This window comes from Sarcophilus harrisii, chromosome 4 (genome assembly GCF_902635505.1).
Source record: "Sarcophilus harrisii chromosome 4, mSarHar1.11, whole genome shotgun sequence".
NCBI lineage: Eukaryota > Metazoa > Chordata > Mammalia > Dasyuromorphia > Dasyuridae > Sarcophilus > Sarcophilus harrisii.
The window spans coordinates 127,869,480-127,890,739 of NC_045429.1; the positions used below are offsets into that span (position 1 = coordinate 127,869,480).

Below are 21,260 nucleotides of genomic sequence, written 5' to 3' on the forward strand. Positions count from 1 at the left end.
TAACTGAATATCTATTGACTTGGTGGCTGGAAGGCTGGATTCAAATCACCTTTCTAAAATCCTTTCCATCCATTTGAAAAAAAAAATACACACACATAGAGATTAGGCTTCTAGAACTCACAGGCAAATTTTTCTTATAAAGAGTAAAATATATTATGCTGCTGTTCTATGTGAAAGATAAAATGGAAGAGCCCAGCGTTCTGTGAACTGAAAGAATTCATTGTGGCCCTTGCAACAACAGAAATTTGGTTTTGACATTCAGTCTTTGAAAGATGCCAGATAACAAATGGCTAGGGCAAAAGAAATCTAGCTGAATTCTGTTAATCTCCAATATATTATATTAATAAATGCCTTATCTCTGATGTACATTTCTCTTTGATCCTCAGATCTCAGAGATATCAACACATTCTTCAGATCTGCCAAATGTCCACTTATGGATTTGTATTTCATAAAACCAGAATCTGCCATTATTACTTGGTTATGCATTTATAAGTAAACCTGTTATCACTTCATCTTTTATTTCACCTGACCAGAGCAAAATTATATCAAAGGTAGAAATAAGTGCTAGAGCTGATATTTACTTTAATCATACAAAAGAAATCATACTTATTTATAAATTTTCACTTTAATTTGTTCTTGGCTAAACTTTCCTTGTAATATTCGTTAACTGCTCTTCAGTTATCTTAGATTATTGCAAAAATATCCTCTCATGTTCAGGTAGCCCAAGAATTTAAGATACATATTTCAAAGCAAGAGATGTGGTCTTCTTTTGGGCAAAGGCATACATGAAAGAAAGTATTCAATCTCTGACAGGAATTTCTTTATTATTCCTAATAAATGGCAACATTTGTATAGCTCTTGGAAATATTCCAAGCATTGTCCCTCCTTGTATAAAGGAATCACTTCTCCACCATGGAGCTGTATCTGTATGGACAATGACAGCTGTTTTTTAGTTTGTGACTATAATGCACAGCAACAGCCTAGCGCAGGAAATTAACTCAGTTATGATTGCAACTACTAAAGGAACTTGGCAGCAGAAAATATAACAATTATGAAAACCCCACAAAAGCATGAGAAACGTACTAGGGGAAAAATCCCCTAGCTAAGATGACCTTTTACTTAATTAGTGTGATTCCTATAAGACTTAGTATTCTTACAAAAAAGGGAAGGACTCTTGAATGGCTGGTACATCCAGACTTGAGTTTATATACATAAATGTAGAAAGAAGTGTGTGCTGATGAAATGAGCAGTACATACTGGGGATTTAGAGTCAGGAGACTCTAGCAAGTTGACCACAAGCAAATGCCTTAATCTTCCTGAGCAGTCATCTCTTGCTTTGAAAGACAGTGATGAAAGTTTTTTGTTCTACCCTCAGAGGGCTATTAGGAGGCTCAGAAAGATAGAATATGTAGAGGACTTTAGTGAATTGTAAAGCACTGTATAAATGGGAGATCCAAATTGTCATCCTGAGGATTTCATAACATCTAGTATTTCAGATTTGCTGGAAAAGGAGGAGGTCTCTCAAACTATGGCCTTGTATCATCTTGTGATGAAACAGTAGAAGAGAGGAGAAAATGAGTGCCGTCTCCTAAAATTTCTGAATATTCTGTTACTGGCTTCATAGGATTGCATAGAGTTACATAGATTTATTTACCCATAAGCATCAAGTCAACCAGCTGAGCTAATTCAAATGGACACTAGCCTGCCTGATGCTGATTGTTAATTTGGTCAGTTGGTGATCTTCATATAAAGCCATTTAACTTCTATGAGATTCAGTTACTTAATTTATGAAGTGAGGGAGTTGAATTAGATGACCTTCAAGATCCCTTCTAGCTTTTAATTCTAGAGAATTATTACCCTGTGTGTGAACATGTGTCATATAAAGTTTTGCAGGACTACATTTAAGTAAGATGCTACATATATTTCTGATTTTGGCATTTGTTGACTTGACTCAAGGTAGTCCTTCAAATACAAAGAGACTGATTCTTTCCCCCTTTTCTCCTGATTTCACTACTTTATGTCTATTCTTTCATATTTTGGGGTTATTGTTGATTCCTCCCTCTTTCTTACCTGTAATATTTGATCATTGTACTAAATCCAGCATTTTGACTTGTGCCCATTTCCATAGCAGGATTCTATCTTCACTACTCATTATACCTGTCACCTTAGTATAACTTAGTATAAAAAGCACTCTATTAACTTTGTTAACCTATTTGATTCTTGCAACAATCCTGTGAGGTTGGTATTAATATTGTCATTCTACAGAAAAGGGAATTAAGGAAAACAGAAATTAAATGAGTCATTCAGGTTCACCCAGCTAGTAAGCTCTGAACTTCTCTCTACTGTGCATAAGTAGGAGAGTTAAGATTTGAATTCATGTTCCACAGTTCCAAATACAGTATTTATATGTGCCCATTCCCACTGGAGGGGTATGAAAACCGCCATTAAACTATTTTTTTGGGAGGGAGGGAGAGGATAGAGAGGAAAAACTAGTAACAATAACATGTAAAAAGCTCTAGTTCTAAGAAGGGTCAGTGACATTCAGGTGAGCATCTAGGAGAATCTCTTATTTTCTAATTAAAAGTTGTATGTTGCTATTACTAGCCTTGAGCTACAATGTTTTGCACCTAGTAGTCACTTAATAAAGATTCATATAATTAAATTAAAATGGAGCAAATAGTTAAATATAAAAGATACCAAAGAAGAGACAGTAAAAGACAATAAGAAAAAAAGAAAAAAAAACTTCTAGAAAATATCACCAAAATGCATCTGATTTTCTTGTCACTTTTACAAAGGTATTTCCTAGTCATCATTGTCAGACTCATTATCATTATCATCATCACCATTTCTCAAATTAATGTGATACACTACTATCCCCATTTAAGAGATAAGGAAATGAAGGCTCAGATTGACTTTCTGTTTGTAAGGGGTAGAATTGGGATATTCTAGTCTGACCTAGATATTTTGACATCAAGCTCAGAGCGACTCGGTACTTCTTCTACTGCATGGCATTCAACTACACTGCATCTTTCTCAAATTTATTTAGAGTCTGCTTATGTGTGGGGCTGTGCTAAGTGATGGACAATGGGCTTCAGAACTACTTATAAGTCAGTATATACTGATATAAGATAATGGGTCAAGGACAATGAAATAATAAAGGTATAGAAACTAGAATAATAAATGTTGTTTGTTTTTTTATTTTTACAAAGAATGAAATCAAGTTTTGTATGTTAAATAAAAATAAAAGCTGGCACTAAAATTGTAAATTCTGTTAGAGGAAAGATGTCATGAATTGTTCTCTCTTCAGTACTTAGTAAATATTTAATAAATACTTCACAGTGTAATAGATTCTCAGTGGTACAAGGAACCTCAGAGGTCACTAATCTCTTCTTGTTCCTGAACAATCTATCTACCAAATCTCCAACAAACAATGATTATTAGGCTTTTTCTTGGAGCCCAAGAGTGAAGGGGAAGACACTATCTATTATTTTCAGAGGTAACACATTCTACTATTGTGTTGCTCCAAGTCTTTTCTAAGAAATTTTTCATTATTTTGAATTGAAGTCTACTTCTCTCTGTAACTTCTTTCCACTTACTGAGTTGAATTGAACTGAATTTAATGAAAGGAAATTGCCGTTTATAGGGCAGAAACAGTGTATGGGGTGGGGGTAGAGGGAGGAAATCACTGTAGTTTGTTCTTCACAAAAACCATGTAAGCTTCTTTGAATTATTTTGTGTCCTAGGTTGGCTGCAAATTGCTCACTTGTTTTAGTAACTTCTCAGCTATCAAGGTTAGCCTGACTAGTCTATAATTACCAAGGTCATTCTTTTTAACAGATTACTATGCCATTGACCTTTTTCATCAAGGAGAGCTCTTATCCTCCAGGATATCTCAAAACAGGAACAGTGGTCCTACAATGCCACCCACTGATGTCTTAGATAATGGGTCAATTTCTTCACGCTTTACTGATTTGAATTATGTATTTTTCTCAAAATCATCTTTACCTTAAATCATCCCATAATTATACTATTTGTGGAATAGTCCTCTTTGAAACCACAAAATTATATATTTAAGTTCTTCCCTGTCAGCTTTGGTAAGCTTTAGTTTTTTTTCATTCTCAAGCATTTATTTTATTCTCTCTTCTCTCTACCTTCTTTCCCCTTAAGTGGGGAGAACCATTGAAACAAATGTATATGGTTAAACAAAATGAATTCCAGTAATGATCCTGTCTAAAAATGTAAGTTATCCTACAGATTAGCTTTTCACTTATGTGTCAAGAGGCAAGTAACATTTTTTCATTATTAGCCCTATGGAATCATTATTAATCATTACATTTATCAAAGTTTTTAAGTCCTAAACATTATTAATTTTTACAATGATGATATATAATATAAATTGTGTCCTTGGTTCTGCTTTTACCTCTACGTCAATTCCAACAAGTCTTCTAGGTTTTTCTAAAATATTTTTTCTCTTTTATTTTTACAGAATAACTATTCCATTACATTTATTTATCATAATTTGTTTAGCTATTCTCCAATATCCAAGTGATGGAGGTGTCTTTTTTCTAGTTTTTTGTCACCACAAAAAGATCCATTAAAATATGTTTATAGTTAGATCCTTTTCTTCTTTTAGTTCTTTGGGTACCTGGGCCTAATAGTTATAATCTAGTATTAGAATACTAGATTAGTTGTTTTGGGGACAAAATCCCAAATTGCTTTCCAGAATGGCTGGATCAGTTCTCTATAGGTATTTTTTAGTAAAGCTTCTACCATCTTTTGAAAGTTTTGTTTTCTATCCTTACAAAGGCTTGTTCTAGAAAATAATTCATGTCAGTTCTTCCATAATGGTAGAAATGAATGCAACATCAAATCCTCTGCCTTTTAATTTTCCTTTCCTTTCTATTAGGGGGACAAAAATGTTCTCTTCTACCTAATATAAATGATAACTAACATTTTTAGTTCTTTTTTTTGTTGTTGTTCTTTCCCAAGTTAACTGCATAACCTTTCTGGCTTTAGCCTTCTTAACCTTGAGGGAATCATGTAATTAAAAAAAAATTACTTCTCTTTAGTTATCTCACTAATTTCTACTATTTGTAGCATTCTCACTTACCCTACAGGTTTTTCTTTAGAAAGTTTAGAAAGTGGGTTTGGTCAAATAGATTTCATTAAATCTCTTGTTCTCTTTTATTCTGTATGGGGTAGTTTGCTCCTAAGTCCACAAAATTATCTTTTGAAGAATACCCACTTTAAAAATTTTTTTTCCTCTTGGGTTCTCTTTCCAATGGGTCCTTCCAACTACTGTATCATATCTGGTAAAAGGTTGTTTTCATTAGCTTGCAAGCAGAGTTTTCTCCTTCTTTCTTTCCTTTAGGAGATAATTATGTGAAGCTCTGCGTCTTAAAACATGCCCATCAATAATTTTGAATGAATAAAATATTGGAGTTTTTCTTAGAATCTGAAGAATCATGGTATATATAATCTTACATAGCTATTATATATAGCATATTTGTTAAGGCATGATGGATAGGTTAGTCTGCCTCCAAATCTTTCCTCTTTTTAGTAATTTAAGAACTTTGCATTTTTCAATGCAAAACACGGAATAGATTTTTGAAAAAAATTATTTAGACCTTATTTCTTAATGGTTTCCTTATAGTTGTTTAAATACAGGACATTCTACTTCAAGCTACTTCAAAGCCACTGTCCTTTATTCTTAAGGAAACCTTTTTATTGAACTAATGGAGTGCAGAATAGTAAAAAGAACACTAGACTGGGGAACCTAGTTGTTGATCTTGGCTTGGCTAATGATGACTTGCTACTACTCTAGCAAGTCTCTATGTCTCTGTTAATCTTCATTTTTCTTATCTGTAAAAGGAGAACACTGGACAAGGCAAAGCCCCTTTTTAAGGGGCTAAAGTTAAGAAGTATATGAACTTTTTATATATGTATTATATATATGTTCACATACACATAATGCAGCATGTCTATATTTACATATATAGATCATAAACAGTTTTAGAGCTGTATGTTCACATATATTTATATATGTTTCAGTATAATCTATAATATTTGCTGCAGATTCATGTTGTCTCTGGTGGGGAAACTGTCCAGCAGATCTGAAACTGTCCTGCAATTTATAGCTTTGGGGTTCTGCCTAAGGATATTGAGGGAGTAAGTGATTTGTCACAGGGTCACAAAGCTTCCCAGTATTTGTTGAAATGATTCTTGAACCCAGGTCTTTTTGACTCTGGGGCCTCTTTCTATCCACTATGTGCTACCTCATCTGGGGAACTAATGGAACAATTTATATGGATCACTTCTTAGATACTGGAATAGTCTAAACTGAATGCAAAATCTGACTTTACAATTCTCAATTACTGTATGTTCTGTTAAATATGAGTCTTACACATTAGCACCAGCAAATTTTGGGACTAGGCATGAGAAGCTACATTTTGGACATTGATTTTGTCTTTAGTTTGTAGGTTAAGGCTAATTTAAAAGGATGGAGAGGAGATTCTATTTTCAATTGGCTGGAGTTCAATAAGAATATAATAAAACACTGTTACAGCAAACTCTTTCACAGTGAAATTCTGGCAAAGCTAAATCTAATTCCTTTCATTGTGCTCCAATATAGCCAAAATACTGTTATAGTGAATTAGGCACCCATTAGAGTGACAAGTCTCCTAGAGCACAAGGATTTTTCAATATTTTATTTTAAACTAAATCAACAACATTTCATTGCTCTGAATTAAGAACAGAGAAAGAAAATATTTCATAATAAAATCAATAAAGGACATACAATTTCATTACAGCCATATTTTTGGTATGAGTCTGTATTTTCCTAATTTCAGAAATATATTTGATCATTTTAGACATAGGAAATTGCTTCATTTAATTATTTGTATAGTGAAAGTCTTTTAATTCTTCAGTAAGGTCCACTGACTTAACCTAAAAATCCCAGAAGAAAGAGGACGCTAAAAGATATTTTATGTCTGGTACCAGGCAAGAGTTATGGTGTTATTTTTATATTAATTAATCTCTATTCTTACTTCTTTAATTATTGTTCATTGGTGGAAGTAGCTGGCAATTTTCCTTATATAGTTTTTAGGGAGACTTAAGGAGGTTGATATTGTAATTAGTGCCCTAGTTGTTAATAAATGGCATCTATATGTTATTCTTAAATTAAATTGTCATTTTCATGGTGTCATGGCTTGGCAAAACTTGGATAGTTTTTCTTATCTGAGGAGATTAAGGTTTGCAAGAACTGAAGCTGCCAAGATTCTGTGACTTGGTAGATAGGTTCTAAAGGTGAGTCTAAAGCCCAGACAAATAATGAATTGCTTATAGTACTGATGGGGTGAATGGATTTCAGGTAGCACCACAATATCCAAATAGGCTCTAGTAAGAAACAAGCTGACCCGGTGGAGGAAGCTTCTTTTGACAGAATTATCATATACAGATTATCTTGTACTGATGTTTAGTGTTACTTTATACAGTCTGGAGGTTAAAGTACAAAGTCAATTCCTGGGTATATAGACAGGACAGCCTTGTGTAAACATGACCACAATTGATTTACTAATTTCTCACAATTAGCATAGTTAGCAAAACTTGTTTAGATTCCATTTTCATAAAAGTTCTACCTTCCCTCTTATTAACTGCGAGTTCATTAGGAACTTTGTCCACCTTATGGCATCATAATATGGTATCAAGTTTTGCTCTTAGACCTGGAGACGGTCTACCTGTGAATTCATTCAGGAAGACTCTCCACCTTCAAGACTTTGTATCTCATTATGACTTGATGTAGTTCATCAGTATCAAAGCTAGTAAGTGCTGACAGGATTTCAACTTAGGCTTTTCTGACTCAATGCTTAATAATTTGTCTACTACATTGTGCTATCACTGTACAACTTCCCATTATACACAGGATGAATTAATGAACTTGGATAAAAACTTAATCAAATTTTGAGAATGTTTAGGATAAAATTTAAATATATATATAATATATAATAATAAAAATATAAAATATATATAATATAATATAAATATAATATAAAATTTTGCCCTCACTTTGAAGATCTTCCAACATCTCACCCAAACCTATTAGTTCTGTTTTATTTTTGGCTTCTTCTTTATAGGAATTGAAGTTCTAAACCAATAGGGCTTCTCTGTCCCTTAAATAGGCCAAATTCATTCCTGCCTATTCACCTTTAATTATATTATTTTCTATGCTTGGAATGTATTCTCCACTCTTCTTCAGTTACCCAAATCCTGCCTGTTCTTTAAAACTTAACTGAAATTCCACATCCTCTACGAAACTGATCCTGACTACTCTCACCTATGGTGAGCTTTCCCTTCTCAAAATTAATAAAGCACTTAGTTTTTGTACCACTATTTGGCAACAAATCACATTCAACCTTATGACATCATTTTAAATTGTTTGTTTTATCTGATTTTTCACATTTATATCTTGTCTTCTGAATTAATACTATGAAAAACTTTGTAGGCACGCTCTCTTATCCTGGAAAGCACTTAATATATGGTAGCTGATTTGAATTTGTATTCTCTCATCTTCCTGCATTCATGCAGATAGTCTTCAATGTCTAGAGTATCCTCTTTTCTGATCTTTGCCTGCTCAAACCCATGTTTTTCTTAAGGAGTAGTTCAGGTGCCACCTTATCAGGGAAACCTTCCTTGTTCTTCTCTTCTCAAATTTCTCAAAGCACTTTTTTTTGAGATTCTTTTTTTTTCCTTCATCTCAACTCTATACTAAATTGAAATATTTTGCAAATTCACCTTTAAATTTTTATAGTGCAAAGGAACGTTAAATTTAACTTTATAGCCTATATTTTAATGTGCTGATTTAAAATATTGCTAATCATTTATTTTGAAAGATGGTTCTCAAAATCTCCTGAGTACAAAAGTTCTAGAAAAGCTGGAATTTATATAGCAGTTGAATTTATATAGTTTGAAATAATTTTTTACGGCTATTATCTTATTTGATTCTCACAACAACCCTATAAGGTAGATTCTTTAATTGTCCCCGTTTGAGGAACTGAAGGAATCTGATGAAGGAACCTGACGCTTCAAGGTTAAGCCATATAGTTGGCTCATGTTGTACATCACTGGAATATAAAAACTATTAACACTACTGCTGTCTGAGTATATGAGAGTCCTATTTAAAATACACACTAAGTTAAACACAATGAACTAAGTTAAATGAACACTCTCTCAGATATTGTGCTATCATCTTGACACTATCCTTTGTTATTAAAATAATTTTCAGGAGTAGAATATGGTCATTGCTGACAGAAAAAAAACAACCAACCAACCAAGATAATTGTTTTGTAACTTAGAAGCAGAAAGGGCTGTGCAAAAAAAAAAAAAAAGACCTTTCTTCTTCCTCTTTACACCTCTCCCTGTTCCACTCAACATTCAAAGTACACAAGAGAACTTTAAAACAATTGAAAACTTCTATAATAATTTTCATCCATCAAATGATTTTTATAAAGATTAGTTCTCAGAAAGAGACCAAAAAATTTTTTTTTCACTGACTGCTCAAATGAAATTTTTCCCCTCATAGGTGTACAAAAAGAAACAAACTTTGCACCTTACAAAGAAATACTATACAGCAATGATTTAAAATAGTGGAAAAGACTTTCCCTTTCCATTCATACTAGCAGAGGAATTAAGTAGGTTGAACATCAAGAACATTCTTTAGTAATCTAATTGAAAATTTTGGAACATCGTCAAACCATATTAAAAGTAGCATAAAGTTCAAAAAATCAAATGTGATCAGAATCTTCATTTTATACTCCTCCAAAAGGAAAAACTGTCAACAACAAAGTTTCAATAGAATTCTGAGGTTGTGGGTAAATCTTATTAGAACAAAGTGTGCTATCTACTATATCCACAATTTGATAGAAATACAATCCTTTTGGAGTGTCTTGGAAACTTTCCATTTAAATACTGACCAGGTTCAAGCCAGGTTATTATGATATGCACAGTACTATACTTCTGAGAATATAAAGAAAAGGTCAGAAAGAAGACTGAATTTAAAGTTTGAGTGATTAATGCTGAGAAAATAAGGAAAATTATACCTTGAGACCACTGACTAATAATAAATCTTTGCTTCCCAGATTCTGCAATAATAAAATTATGTCTTTAGAAAAGGTTGGCCTGAGTCATTTTAGCCATCTGAAACACCCTGCTTTCATTTCTTCCTCATTCCTGTGTTTAGAATCTTTGTTTAAAAGTCACTTAGTAAAGTAAGGAAATAATGTTATTTACAATTATGGATTGATGGAGAGTTAATGACCAAATGAGGTATAGAGAAGATCACAGAAGAGAAAAAGGAAAAAAAAAAATGTTTACACAAAAAAAAAAAAAAATTCTGCATAAACAAAGCCAATGCAGTTGAAATTAGAAAGGAAAAAATTGGGGCAAAAACCCCTCCCTGTTTTGGAGCATTTTGCTGGCAAAGATCCCAAATTCAATTATACAAAGGAGTTGATTCAAATGCAGAATAAGAATACTTCTTCAACAGATAAATGGTTGGAGGATATGAAAAGACAGTTTTCAAAAGAAGAAATCTAAATTATCAATACCATATGGAAAAGTGCTCCAAATCACTAATGACTCAAGAAATGCAAATTAAAACAACCCTGAGATTCCACTACACACCTCTAAGATGGGCAAAAAAAAAAAAAAAAAAAAAAAAAGACAATTGTAATGATAATTGTTCTAAAGGTTGTCAGAAAACAAGCATGTTGGTGTATTGTTGTTGGTGCAGCCATTCTGGGAAAGTATTCTGTAACTTTGCAATACAAGTCATACAGCAATATTGGCAAAGATGACCAAAAAAATAACAATTGTTTCAAAGCTGTCAGAAAACTAATATGCTGTTTTTTGAGCTCAGATTTGGTTTAGACATCTTGGGAAAGTTTTCTGGAACTATCCTCTTCCTTCTCCCCCCCCCCCCCCCCCCCCACCAAAAATAATCATTCAATGGTTTGAATTTTTTGGCTCTGTCTCACCACTGTTACATTTATATTCCCAAAAGACCAAAGAAAGAAGGACCTATCCATGAAAACATATATCTGTATCTATATATCTGTATATGTATGTGCATGTGTATATATATATCAGTTTATTTCTTATAGCACAGAATTAGAAACTAAGGGGGTATTATCAATTAGGTAATGGGTGAATTAATTATGGTAAATGAATGTGATACAATATTATTTTGCCATAGGAAATGACAAAGGGATAGTTTCAGAGAATACTAGGAATATTTATATGAACTGATGCAGTATTAAGCAAGTAGTACCAGGAAAATTGTTTTTATAGTAACAATAAAATGGTTAAGAAAAAAACTTGGAAGGCCTAACAGCTGTCTTCACTGAAATGAACAATCACAATTCTAGAGAACTGGTGGTGAAGATGCTACCCATCTCCTCACAGAGAGATGATGGACTCAAGATGAAGAATAAGTCATATGTTTTTAGAAAAACCCAATGTAGGTTGCATATTGATTAAAAGGATTTTCTTTTTCTTTTCTTTTTTACAATGAGAAATGCTAAAAAAAAAAAAAAAAAAAAAAAGGAGGGCATATGGAAAGAGTAGTTTCTTAGAAATACAAGGAAAAGAAAATAAAGCAAAAAGGTCTTTGACATTTTTTAAATGTGCAGAAGAAAACAGGAAGAAGCCAGAATGAATCACAGGTAAGCAAGACTACAAAATTACATAAAGTTCCATAATGAATTTATTACATTTCTTTAAAAAGACAACACAATAGAGTGTTGTACATAATCCTCTTTTTATTCCTCTTTGTATACAGAAATGAATCATTTTATTTATTATTTAAGTTCAGAATAAAAACAAGTTATTTGTTATTGTGAAAGTGAATGATGGGAAGTTGACTAGAAATGAGACACAGATAGGCACAAATACCGTGATACCCTGTCAAAAACACTCAATTTGGAGTCAAAGAAATGGGGTTTCAATTCTATATAGTATCTGTGTGACACTGAGCAAATCACTTGACCTCCTGAGATTTGGGTTTGCTCATCTTTAAAGTGAGGGAGTTGGTCTAGATAACCTTGGAAGACCCATTCAATACCAGATCTAAGATGTTGTAAAGCAAGGATCACAGGCTCTATTAGAAAAGACCCTCAGAAGCCGTCTAATAGAGGCTAATCTGATTAGGCTATTTAGCAATCTTTTCTTGAAAATATCTAATGAAAGGAATCCCATTACTTTTCAAGACAGTCCATTCTGGCTTTTGATAGAACTAAATGCTAAGAAGTTTTCATCGAGACAAAAATCTGGTCCTCTTCATCCACTTCTCCTAATTCTGTAAAATGGGATAGTACAGTGAATAGAGCAATGGGTTTGGAATAGGGAAAACTCATCTGGCCTCAGATGCTTACTAGATGTATGACCCTGAGCAAATTACTTGACCCTGTTTACCTCAGTTTCCTAATCTAAAAAATGAGCAGGAGAAAGAAATGGCAAAGTAATTGCCAAGGAAAAACCAAAATGGAGTCACAAAGAGACAGGCACTCCTGAACAACAACAATAACAACAATAACAACAAAAAGAAATGTCAGGAGAGAACCTTAAGGGAGAGGAAGTCACCCACAATTAGTGAATATGGTCTGAATAAGGAACCAGCAAAGGAGGTTGAGAAGGAGCAAATGGAAAGATAGGAGTAGAACCAAGAGACACCTAGAAACCAACACCTATGAAAACCTATAAAAGAGAGAATATCCAGGAGGAAAGGTAATTAATAATGTCTGCTGCAGATAGATAAAGGATGAACAGTCTTGAGAAAAGCCCTTTAGATCTGGCAATTAAGAAACCATGATAACTTTGGAAAGAGCAATTTCAGTTGAATGATGAGGTCAGAAGTTAGACTGTAGAGAGTCATGAGATCACAGTTAGAGCTAGAAGGAAGCTTAGAGACCCTCAAGTCAAATATCCTCATTTTACAGATGAGGAAACAGACATAGAGAAGTTAAGTGAGCCCTATGAATTTCTGATGCCAAATCACCTATTACACTAAATTCTGAAAATGCTGCTCTCAGATGTGAACACAATGGTCTGATTGATATAGGGTATGGCTCCTTATTCCTGGAAGTTGCCTCTGCTAATTAGCTTTTTGAAGATTTCCCAACCCCTAAAACCCTAAATTCCTTTTCAGATGAGTTGTTGTTTCCCCCATCTGGTACTTGTGAAGCTGATTTCTGAATCCATGTGTAAGATTTTATATGTGTTTTCATTTAAATTGTACCTCACCTTTGATCCATGGATTTTGTCATCTCATTTTAGCTTCAAGTTTTCTGAGTAGGGATATTTGATAAATGTGTTAATCATCCAGGTCACTGATAAAAAGTTTAAGCAAATCAGAGCTAAAGTACAGAACCCAGGGGCACCTCACTACAGAACTCTTTCTGAAATAAGAAGTCACCTATACCTCAAAATCAATAATTTTAGAGGATCCCTGACTTCTTTGACTGAATCAATCAAAGGCATAAACTAAGCATGAATAAAGCTTGAACATCTTGATTCAGTCAACCAACAGAAGGTATAAACTACCTGGGAACAATCAGTCAAAGAAAGAATGACATATATTTAAGCTGCTAAATGAAGAGAAATCACACCATATAGTAAAGGTATCCTGGTTGGCTGAAGAGTATGTACTATGGGGCAATAAAAACAGCAAGTTTTTAGTTTAGAATTCATGAATTCCAACAGCAGACCAGCCTAGCAGTGTGCAGTTTCAAATAAGCCTCTGAAAGGGAATTTCTAATGGGAGAAGAGAATATCTCACTATAAGTTCTTCCTATACTTTAGCAAGCAATAATTTCTAAAAACCAATTAGCTCTGACTGGTTAATTAATATTAATGATATTGAGGAGTACATAGGTTGGGAATCACGAGCAATTGTCATGGCAACCACCACTGATCCTTCAGGGTTACCCTTAGAAACAATCAGGACTCAATTGAGACTCAACCCTAGTGGTAGTTGGGAAAATAAACCAAGATCCTGAACTACAATAAGCTGACAACAAAATATTAATGATTGTTCTTTGCGCTCTACCTTTCATTTGTGAATTCCTTTCATTCACAATATATTGCCCATCTTGTTCCAAGATATCATTCATGAGAATCACAAAGAACAGCATAAGAGATTCAGATGCTTTGTTAAAATCTAAACTATACTAGCACACTATTCTGATCTACCAGTCAAATAACTGCATCAAAAAAAAGTAAATTATGTGAATCCTCTACAACTCTTGATGAAGCTGTGCTGGCTCTTTATGATCTCTCCTTCCTTATTGCTGTCCTAACTTTTAATAAAAAGTTCATAAATTTTATCATGAACTGAAGTCAAACTCTCTGACCTATAATTTGCAGATTTTACTTTCTTCCCTTTTTTGAAAATTGGAACATTTGCCCTTTTGCAGTCCTGAGAAATTCTCCCACTCTCTCAGATCTTTCAAAGGTCACTGGAAGAAGCTCAGCAATCACACATTCATTTTTTTCTCCCCACTATTTTGGAATATACTTATTTTGGCCACAGTAATATGAGCTCATTAACCTCTCAAGGTCTCAGTTGCCTCATTTGTAAAATGAGGGAGTTGGGACTAGATACTAAGGTTCCCTTCCAGTTTCCAATTTATGATACTATTATCTTATCTTGCACTTTAGCTCCTACTAACTTCTAAACTAGAGGAGGGAGATTTGGGGAGGTTGGGCTTTTATCTCCAGTCTACAATTTACTTCCCTAAAAATAAACTAGTTGCCCCTGAGGCTCTGTGAGTCTTAATAGCCCACTCAAGGATTCCATGAGTAGTTTTGCTGGCCAAAATCACAAAGGCTCATAAATTCCTCTGGGCAAGGAAAATTTGTTTACTACTCTATCTTTTGATATATGTATTACACCATTCTCTATTTTAATATGTAATTTTTCATAGTTTTTCATATTCTTTTCCTGATATTCATCACAGAATTTTATTAGCAACTTACTTTTTATTAATTATATATTGTAGATTCCTCATGTAAGTATTCATCTATATGCCTTAATTTCTTTTTTAAATGGAACTTTGAGAGTTTCCAATGTAAGGAACAAGTGTTTATATATATATTTAAATAAATCATGTACAATGAAGTAAACCTGAGAAAGTCTTCTTTTATATTTCATACTTAAAACTATATCTATTGGCAATAGGGGGTAATTGTGCACAATCCTAGATTATACCCAGAGAATAGAAATATTACATGAATTGTCATGATTCTTGCTGGTTAGTAGAAATCTTGTTTATTCTAGTCTAGTGAATAAGTCATTCAGCAAAACAATAGTTTTAATGTAACCCAAGAACAGAAAGAATCATGAATATTTACAAGTTTTAGTTTCCCAAGGTATGAACGACTCATATATTATTCTAGCCAGGATACCAGGGTAGTCCTTGATGCACAGACAATAGAATGAATAGATGAAAGAATACACTGTTTACAGGAAAAGTGACTCACAGGAGGAGAATAAAAGATAACAATCACATATACTTCACTCAAAAATATAAGATAACATACATATAATCTAAAAATGTAAATACTAATTCATTCTAACCTTTTAGAAGACTTCCTAAAGCAAGAACCATCCAAAAGATATAGTATAAAATTGTTGGTTAATAATAGTAAATAAAACTATTCTATTTCTATAGCACATGCTATGGGTCAGGCACTAGGCTAAGTACTTTATAATTATTATCTCATTTTATCTCAGAATAACTTTTAACTTAAGGTAGGTACATATCAAATGAAATCAAATTAATTTTAACCCATACCTATTGAGAAGCTTCTGTAACAAGCAACTTGGTATAATGAAAATGAGTATTATATTTAGAGTCAGACAACCAAGGTTTAAATCTTGCCCCTGAAAGTTAATATTTTTGTAACAGAATTATCACTTAATCTCTCAGAGCCCCATCCATAAGATGAGGAGCCTAGATCACCCCAAATGGTCTGCCAGTTCTAAATGGACAGCCTTAGGATCAACGCACAGCACTAAATGTAATGAATAACACAAGGAACTAGAAAGGTAGACTCTCCCCTCAAGCAGCTTACAATTTACTGTATCTCTTAGATCATGACCTTGAGGTCAGGACTCGAGGACAGGAATTGTTTTTGCCTTTTTTTGTATCCTTAGCAGTACCCACAATACTATATAAGATATGTGCATGTTGAAAGGTAATTAATAAAACACGTCTTCCAAGGATAAGAGATGCATGAGTGGACAGAGTCATCTAAGTCTAAGGCACCATATAGTCTAAGTAGCATTCTGAAATCAATGAAGCAAGGAAGGCAACATGTTACAGAGCACTAGATCTGGAGTCAGAGGACCTCAAATCCAGCCTCTGACACTTGGGACCTTTGTGTTCCTGAACAAGTTATTTAACTTCTCTTGGTCCTAGTTTCTTCATCTGTGAAATGTGGAATCTGGACTGGATGGTTTCTATGAAGCAGAAATTCCTTTCAGTTTTAACGATTCTATGCCATAGGTGGTTCTGAAGAAGGAAAGAATACTTCTTGGGATTCTTTATGTTAAGGTGGTAGGGGGAGTGGTGGTGAAATTAGGAAAGGGCTTATGTACAGGTTCAGAGAGGCTTAAGGGGTTTGTTTAAAATCACAGGACTAATAAATGGTAAAGCCAAAAACATGACCTTATTGTCTCCTGACTTCTCATTCTGGGATCCTTCCATTATTCTAGATGGAACTAAAGATTAAATGATGGGTGTGATACAATGATATTATGTTTCCTTGTGTACCATCATTTAAAAATACTTAAAGATATATGCTGTTACTAAGAAATAAAATGAACTCACATTCATATTGAGTGTACCAAAAGTCTTAGTGAAGTCCTAAGACTTCCTGTATTACAATTTATGGTTTTAAAACCTTTTTATATATGACTAATTCTCAGCAGCTTTTCTTCCTTCCCTCTCTCACATGGTAGCCACCAATATCTTGAAGGGTATAAATCGATAGCATTTGGGGAAAAAAAAATTTGTCTAGTCATCTATGCTGGAAACATGAAGTAATGAAATCTATATATAAAGTCATTCATTGATGTGTAGACATTGGACAAGAGATACAGTTGGATAATCAGCTAGGCTCATAATTGAGTAAGATTAGAAAATTGGGCTTGCTTGTATTTGAAAAACTGTATAGTGCTTTCAATGATCCCAAATTGCTCATTGCAACAAAAGCCTATCTCTTTAATGCTAATTTCCTTCAGGAAATGCAATGTGGTTGAGAATCATGGAATATACTACAATCTCTGAAGAATTAAAATAACAAATTAAAAATCACAAAAGCAAAGGGCAATGGGAAGATCATTGCTCAGGATGACTAATATAGAAAGAATGGCATAAATGGCATTATGAAAGGCATGTATAATTGCAAAAAAAAGGTGATGGCTGGATATAGAAGGAGAAGATTGAAGGCAGCTTCAATGATAAGGTTAGGGAATAATCATTATATCTATACATAGACCACAAAAAAACTCCCAAAGTTCTAATAGTGCAATGGGTGAAAATGAAACAAAAGTGTGGTAGTGCCTTTAAAAAACCCATTAATAGTAAATAAGAATGTTGCTTGCAGGGAGCCAAAGTAATTTTTCCCATAAAGCTTTTGGATACTGTCAAGACCATATAATGTTCATGGTTATAATGGAAAGAAAACATTTAGGAATCAAATGAGGTTTCTAAGATTCAAGCTATAATGATTCTGAGAAATTACTAGTTCTAAGATCCTAAACAAATAATCTGATTTATATTTGATTTGGACACAGATGCTTGCATGTAGTCTTCCCTCAATAGGGTTACTTGAGGGCAAGGACTGTTTCAGGGTTTCTTTGTATTTTTCTACCTATCCCTGGTCTTAGGACAGTGCCTTGAATATTTATTAAAAAATGCTTGCTGAGCTGGCTTGTTGAATCCATGTTTCAAATTCTTTAGTTGTAAAAACAGGAGATAATAGGATTTTTTTGAGGCTAAAATAAGATAATGAATTAAGTTAAAGCATTTTGTAAAGTCTAAAGAGTTATGCATACAATTATTGTTACTAGTGTCTGACTCTTGGTGACCCCATGAACCACCTGTTGGTTGTCAAGCCCTTTTATCTTCTACTAGGCTCCTGAAGAGCTTTCTAAGTTCATGTTCATTGTTTCCATGAAGTCTCCTTCAACACCAAATTCGAAAGCATAAATTTTGTGCCTCTCACTTTACAATACATAAGAAATTCAATACATTTAGTTTAGTTCACATTTTTTAAACACTTAATATGTTGAGGACATTGTTCCTAGGGAGATGAAAAGATAAATAACAGACTCCTTGCCCTCATGGAGTTTATAGTTTAAGTGTAAAACATGCATATTGAAAATATATGTATAAATAAGTAGAATCTCACATAAAACACGATAAACTAACAACATGTTATGAATTCCTAACTCTGGAAGATCAAAGAAGCCTTCATGAAGGAAGTGGCATTTAAATTGGGTCATGAAGTAGAGGTATGTGGAAACTGATTTGTGGGGTTTATTCCAAAAACACGAAACTGGGTTTTGCTTTAAGTTTGTATGATTTATTCCACAAACATAAGATTCAATTCTTTGAGGTCAGAGAATATCTTCCTTCTTTTTCCTTGTCTGTCACTCAGCTATCTGTGTTAATTCTGTGATTAATTCTGAAATACACAATTAAAGGGGACAGAAAAAATTTTTAAAATGGTTTGTAAACAACTCAATAATAATAAGTTGGAAAAGGATTCAACACCTTGCAGGAAAATGTGCCAAATAATATCAAGGGTGATGGAGGTGTTCTCTCTCAGATTCTATGGGATTTAGTCAGTAGTCAGTATTCTGGTTTTATGCTGAATGATGCTATTTTGGGATGATACTGCAAAGAAAAAGTTGGATTTTCTTTTCTTTAGGGTTAAAGCTGCTCTAGGATAAATTTAAGCCTGCATGATCCTGGAGTTATAGACCTTATTGGCAAAGCCCTTCTCTTCCCCAATCATAAACTACTTTAGGACTATAAGCTTTAGGTCTTAAGAAAAATTAAGAAGGCACTGACTTTTATCTTTGGCAAGCTTTTCATTTACCTTTAGGGTTCCAACCACATTCCCATCCCCCATCCCCCCATACCTAGCATTATATAGCCTTTAAAGTGTGCAAAATAATTTGTATTTGTTTTCCTCATTTGATCTTTACAAGAACCCTGTGAAAAACACCCCTATCAGATAGGGGATATCATTATCTTTTTTTTTTTTTTTGATAGATGAAGAAACTGAGGATGAAGATGAAATGACGTGTGTATGTGTGGAGGGGATGGTAAATCAAACACATTGCAAGCATTTGAGACTAGATTCAAACTCAGATTCTCTTAATTCCAAGTCCAGTTCTGTCCACAATACAACTTGCTAGTCTCCTGCAGGTTTCTCTCCTTTATTCTGGAAGCACATCATTTCCTCCTCCTGTTTTCTAGCTTCCTGGGGTTCCATATTATAGGATTCCAACAAGCTAGGCTCTCCTTGGAAATGCTCCATGCTGTAAAATGACTTTCCCCAATCAAAACTGTCAATCTTTCAGTGTGATTGATTTCAGCAGAGAAAAACAATTATCTTTTTAAAGTCACTTACACTAAAGTGTGAATGATTGATAAGTTTAACTATACTGGGAATAGTTGCTTTCAAAGGGGAGCTCACTAACTCAAATGAATCTTTAATGGGTTGAATGTAATCTGGGAAGTAGTTATGATCTTCCGTTCCAGCACTCTGGCTGGCCACCAATTACTGGACACTACAACTTCAGAGAAGTATAGTTCTCTGGGTTATAAAAAAAGTAACAAATGTAAATTCTGTCTTAGTATCTTCAATGGCTAGCACAGAGTAGGCTTATATTTATTGATTATATGTTTGTTGATTGATATCAACACCTATGAAGAGATCACAACAATTTAGTCCTGTGAAATTAAAGTAAAGTAAAAACTTAAAAATACATGTCAATTATAGGAAAGTATAAAATGAGGGTCACCAGCTATTTTCCTTCTCCTCTAATTCAGAGGACATTGGAAAATTAATATGAGAAGTTAGAGAAGGTATTTAGTTTTCAGACTACTTTAAACTGACCTCTGAAGTCTCTTCAAATTTTAAGATTGTCTAATTCTCTAATTAAGAATTTCTTACTAATGAGAGCTGAAAAGAGCTGGATTGGGAGTACTGATCAAAATGGTAGGTTCTCGATAATGTTTTTAGAGTTCCTTTCTTTGTGCAGGCATCTTTCTATGCTCTTTCCTGTACATAGAAAGAAGGACTAGCACTTAAAATCCTTAAAATCCCATTAACTTTCTTGACCCAAAGGAAACAAAAAGAAGCAGAATGAAGAGTTGGAAGATAGAGTGAAAGGAGTAAGGCTTGAGGAGATGGGCTGTACTGGTGGGGTAGAGAATAACCAACTAGTCAATTACCCAAACTTTTTGCCTTGAATCATAAAACATTTGATATGTATAAACTCAAGAAAGAATTTATAAATATCATAAAATATTTGATTTGCATCAACTTAAGGAAGAATTTGTAATTGTTCCCATGTTTAAGTAAACTTAACATGAAATGGAGAAGCACTGTCTTAAAACTCAAGAAAACTGGTTATATGGGGTGTCCTCAAATCTTAGCGTAGTCTTTAAGCTAGTAAAGGCTTAAACTTTACTAGTTTTAGTTAGTTTAAACTTTTGTAGCAAAAAAACTGCAATGGGATTTTTGGGATATTCTGTATAATATAGGATTTTAAACTAAGAATTAAATGGTGTTGGGTTAAATTTGAAAATTTTCCTAATTCCACTACTGGGAAACAACAACAACAACAACAAGAACAAAACCAACTCAAAAAATAAAAACAAAATCAAAAAACAACCTTCATTGTAATTCCCCATCAGTTTCTTCTGTAGAATGGGGACAACCTTTGAAAGCATGGGTTTCCAATTGGTAGTTTGAAATATTCCCTGAAGCTCTGTAGATCTCAAGGCAATAATAGAAGGAAACATATGAGGACATGAAAGGAAAATGGTTCACAGTTCTGACATGTTAGGGTGTTCTTACATTGCTTATTACAAAAGGCAGGTGCCTAAACATATAATAAAGGCAAATATAGTCCCTCTGTAATTAAGTAGAACAATAGTATTTTGGTTTCTAAACTGGATTGGTAC

At 33.6% G+C, this 21,260-nt stretch overlaps 1 protein-coding gene across 4 annotated transcripts in view; it reads right to left on the reverse strand.

The window, feature by feature from the left end:
- PACRG (parkin coregulated) overlaps positions 1–21,260 on the reverse strand; it is a 610,713-nt gene that overhangs the window by 138,695 nt on the left and 450,758 nt on the right. The window contains exon 5 of one of the 4 annotated variants that reach the window (XM_031968392.1): positions 18,695–18,744. The exons of the other annotated variants lie outside the window; for them this stretch is intronic. Within the exon in view, the coding sequence (XP_031824252.1) occupies positions 18,710–18,744 (35 nt within the window). The 3' untranslated portion in view covers positions 18,695–18,709. Of the gene's footprint in view, positions 1–18,694; positions 18,745–21,260 lie in introns of those variants that run through there. 4 annotated transcript variants of the gene reach the window in all.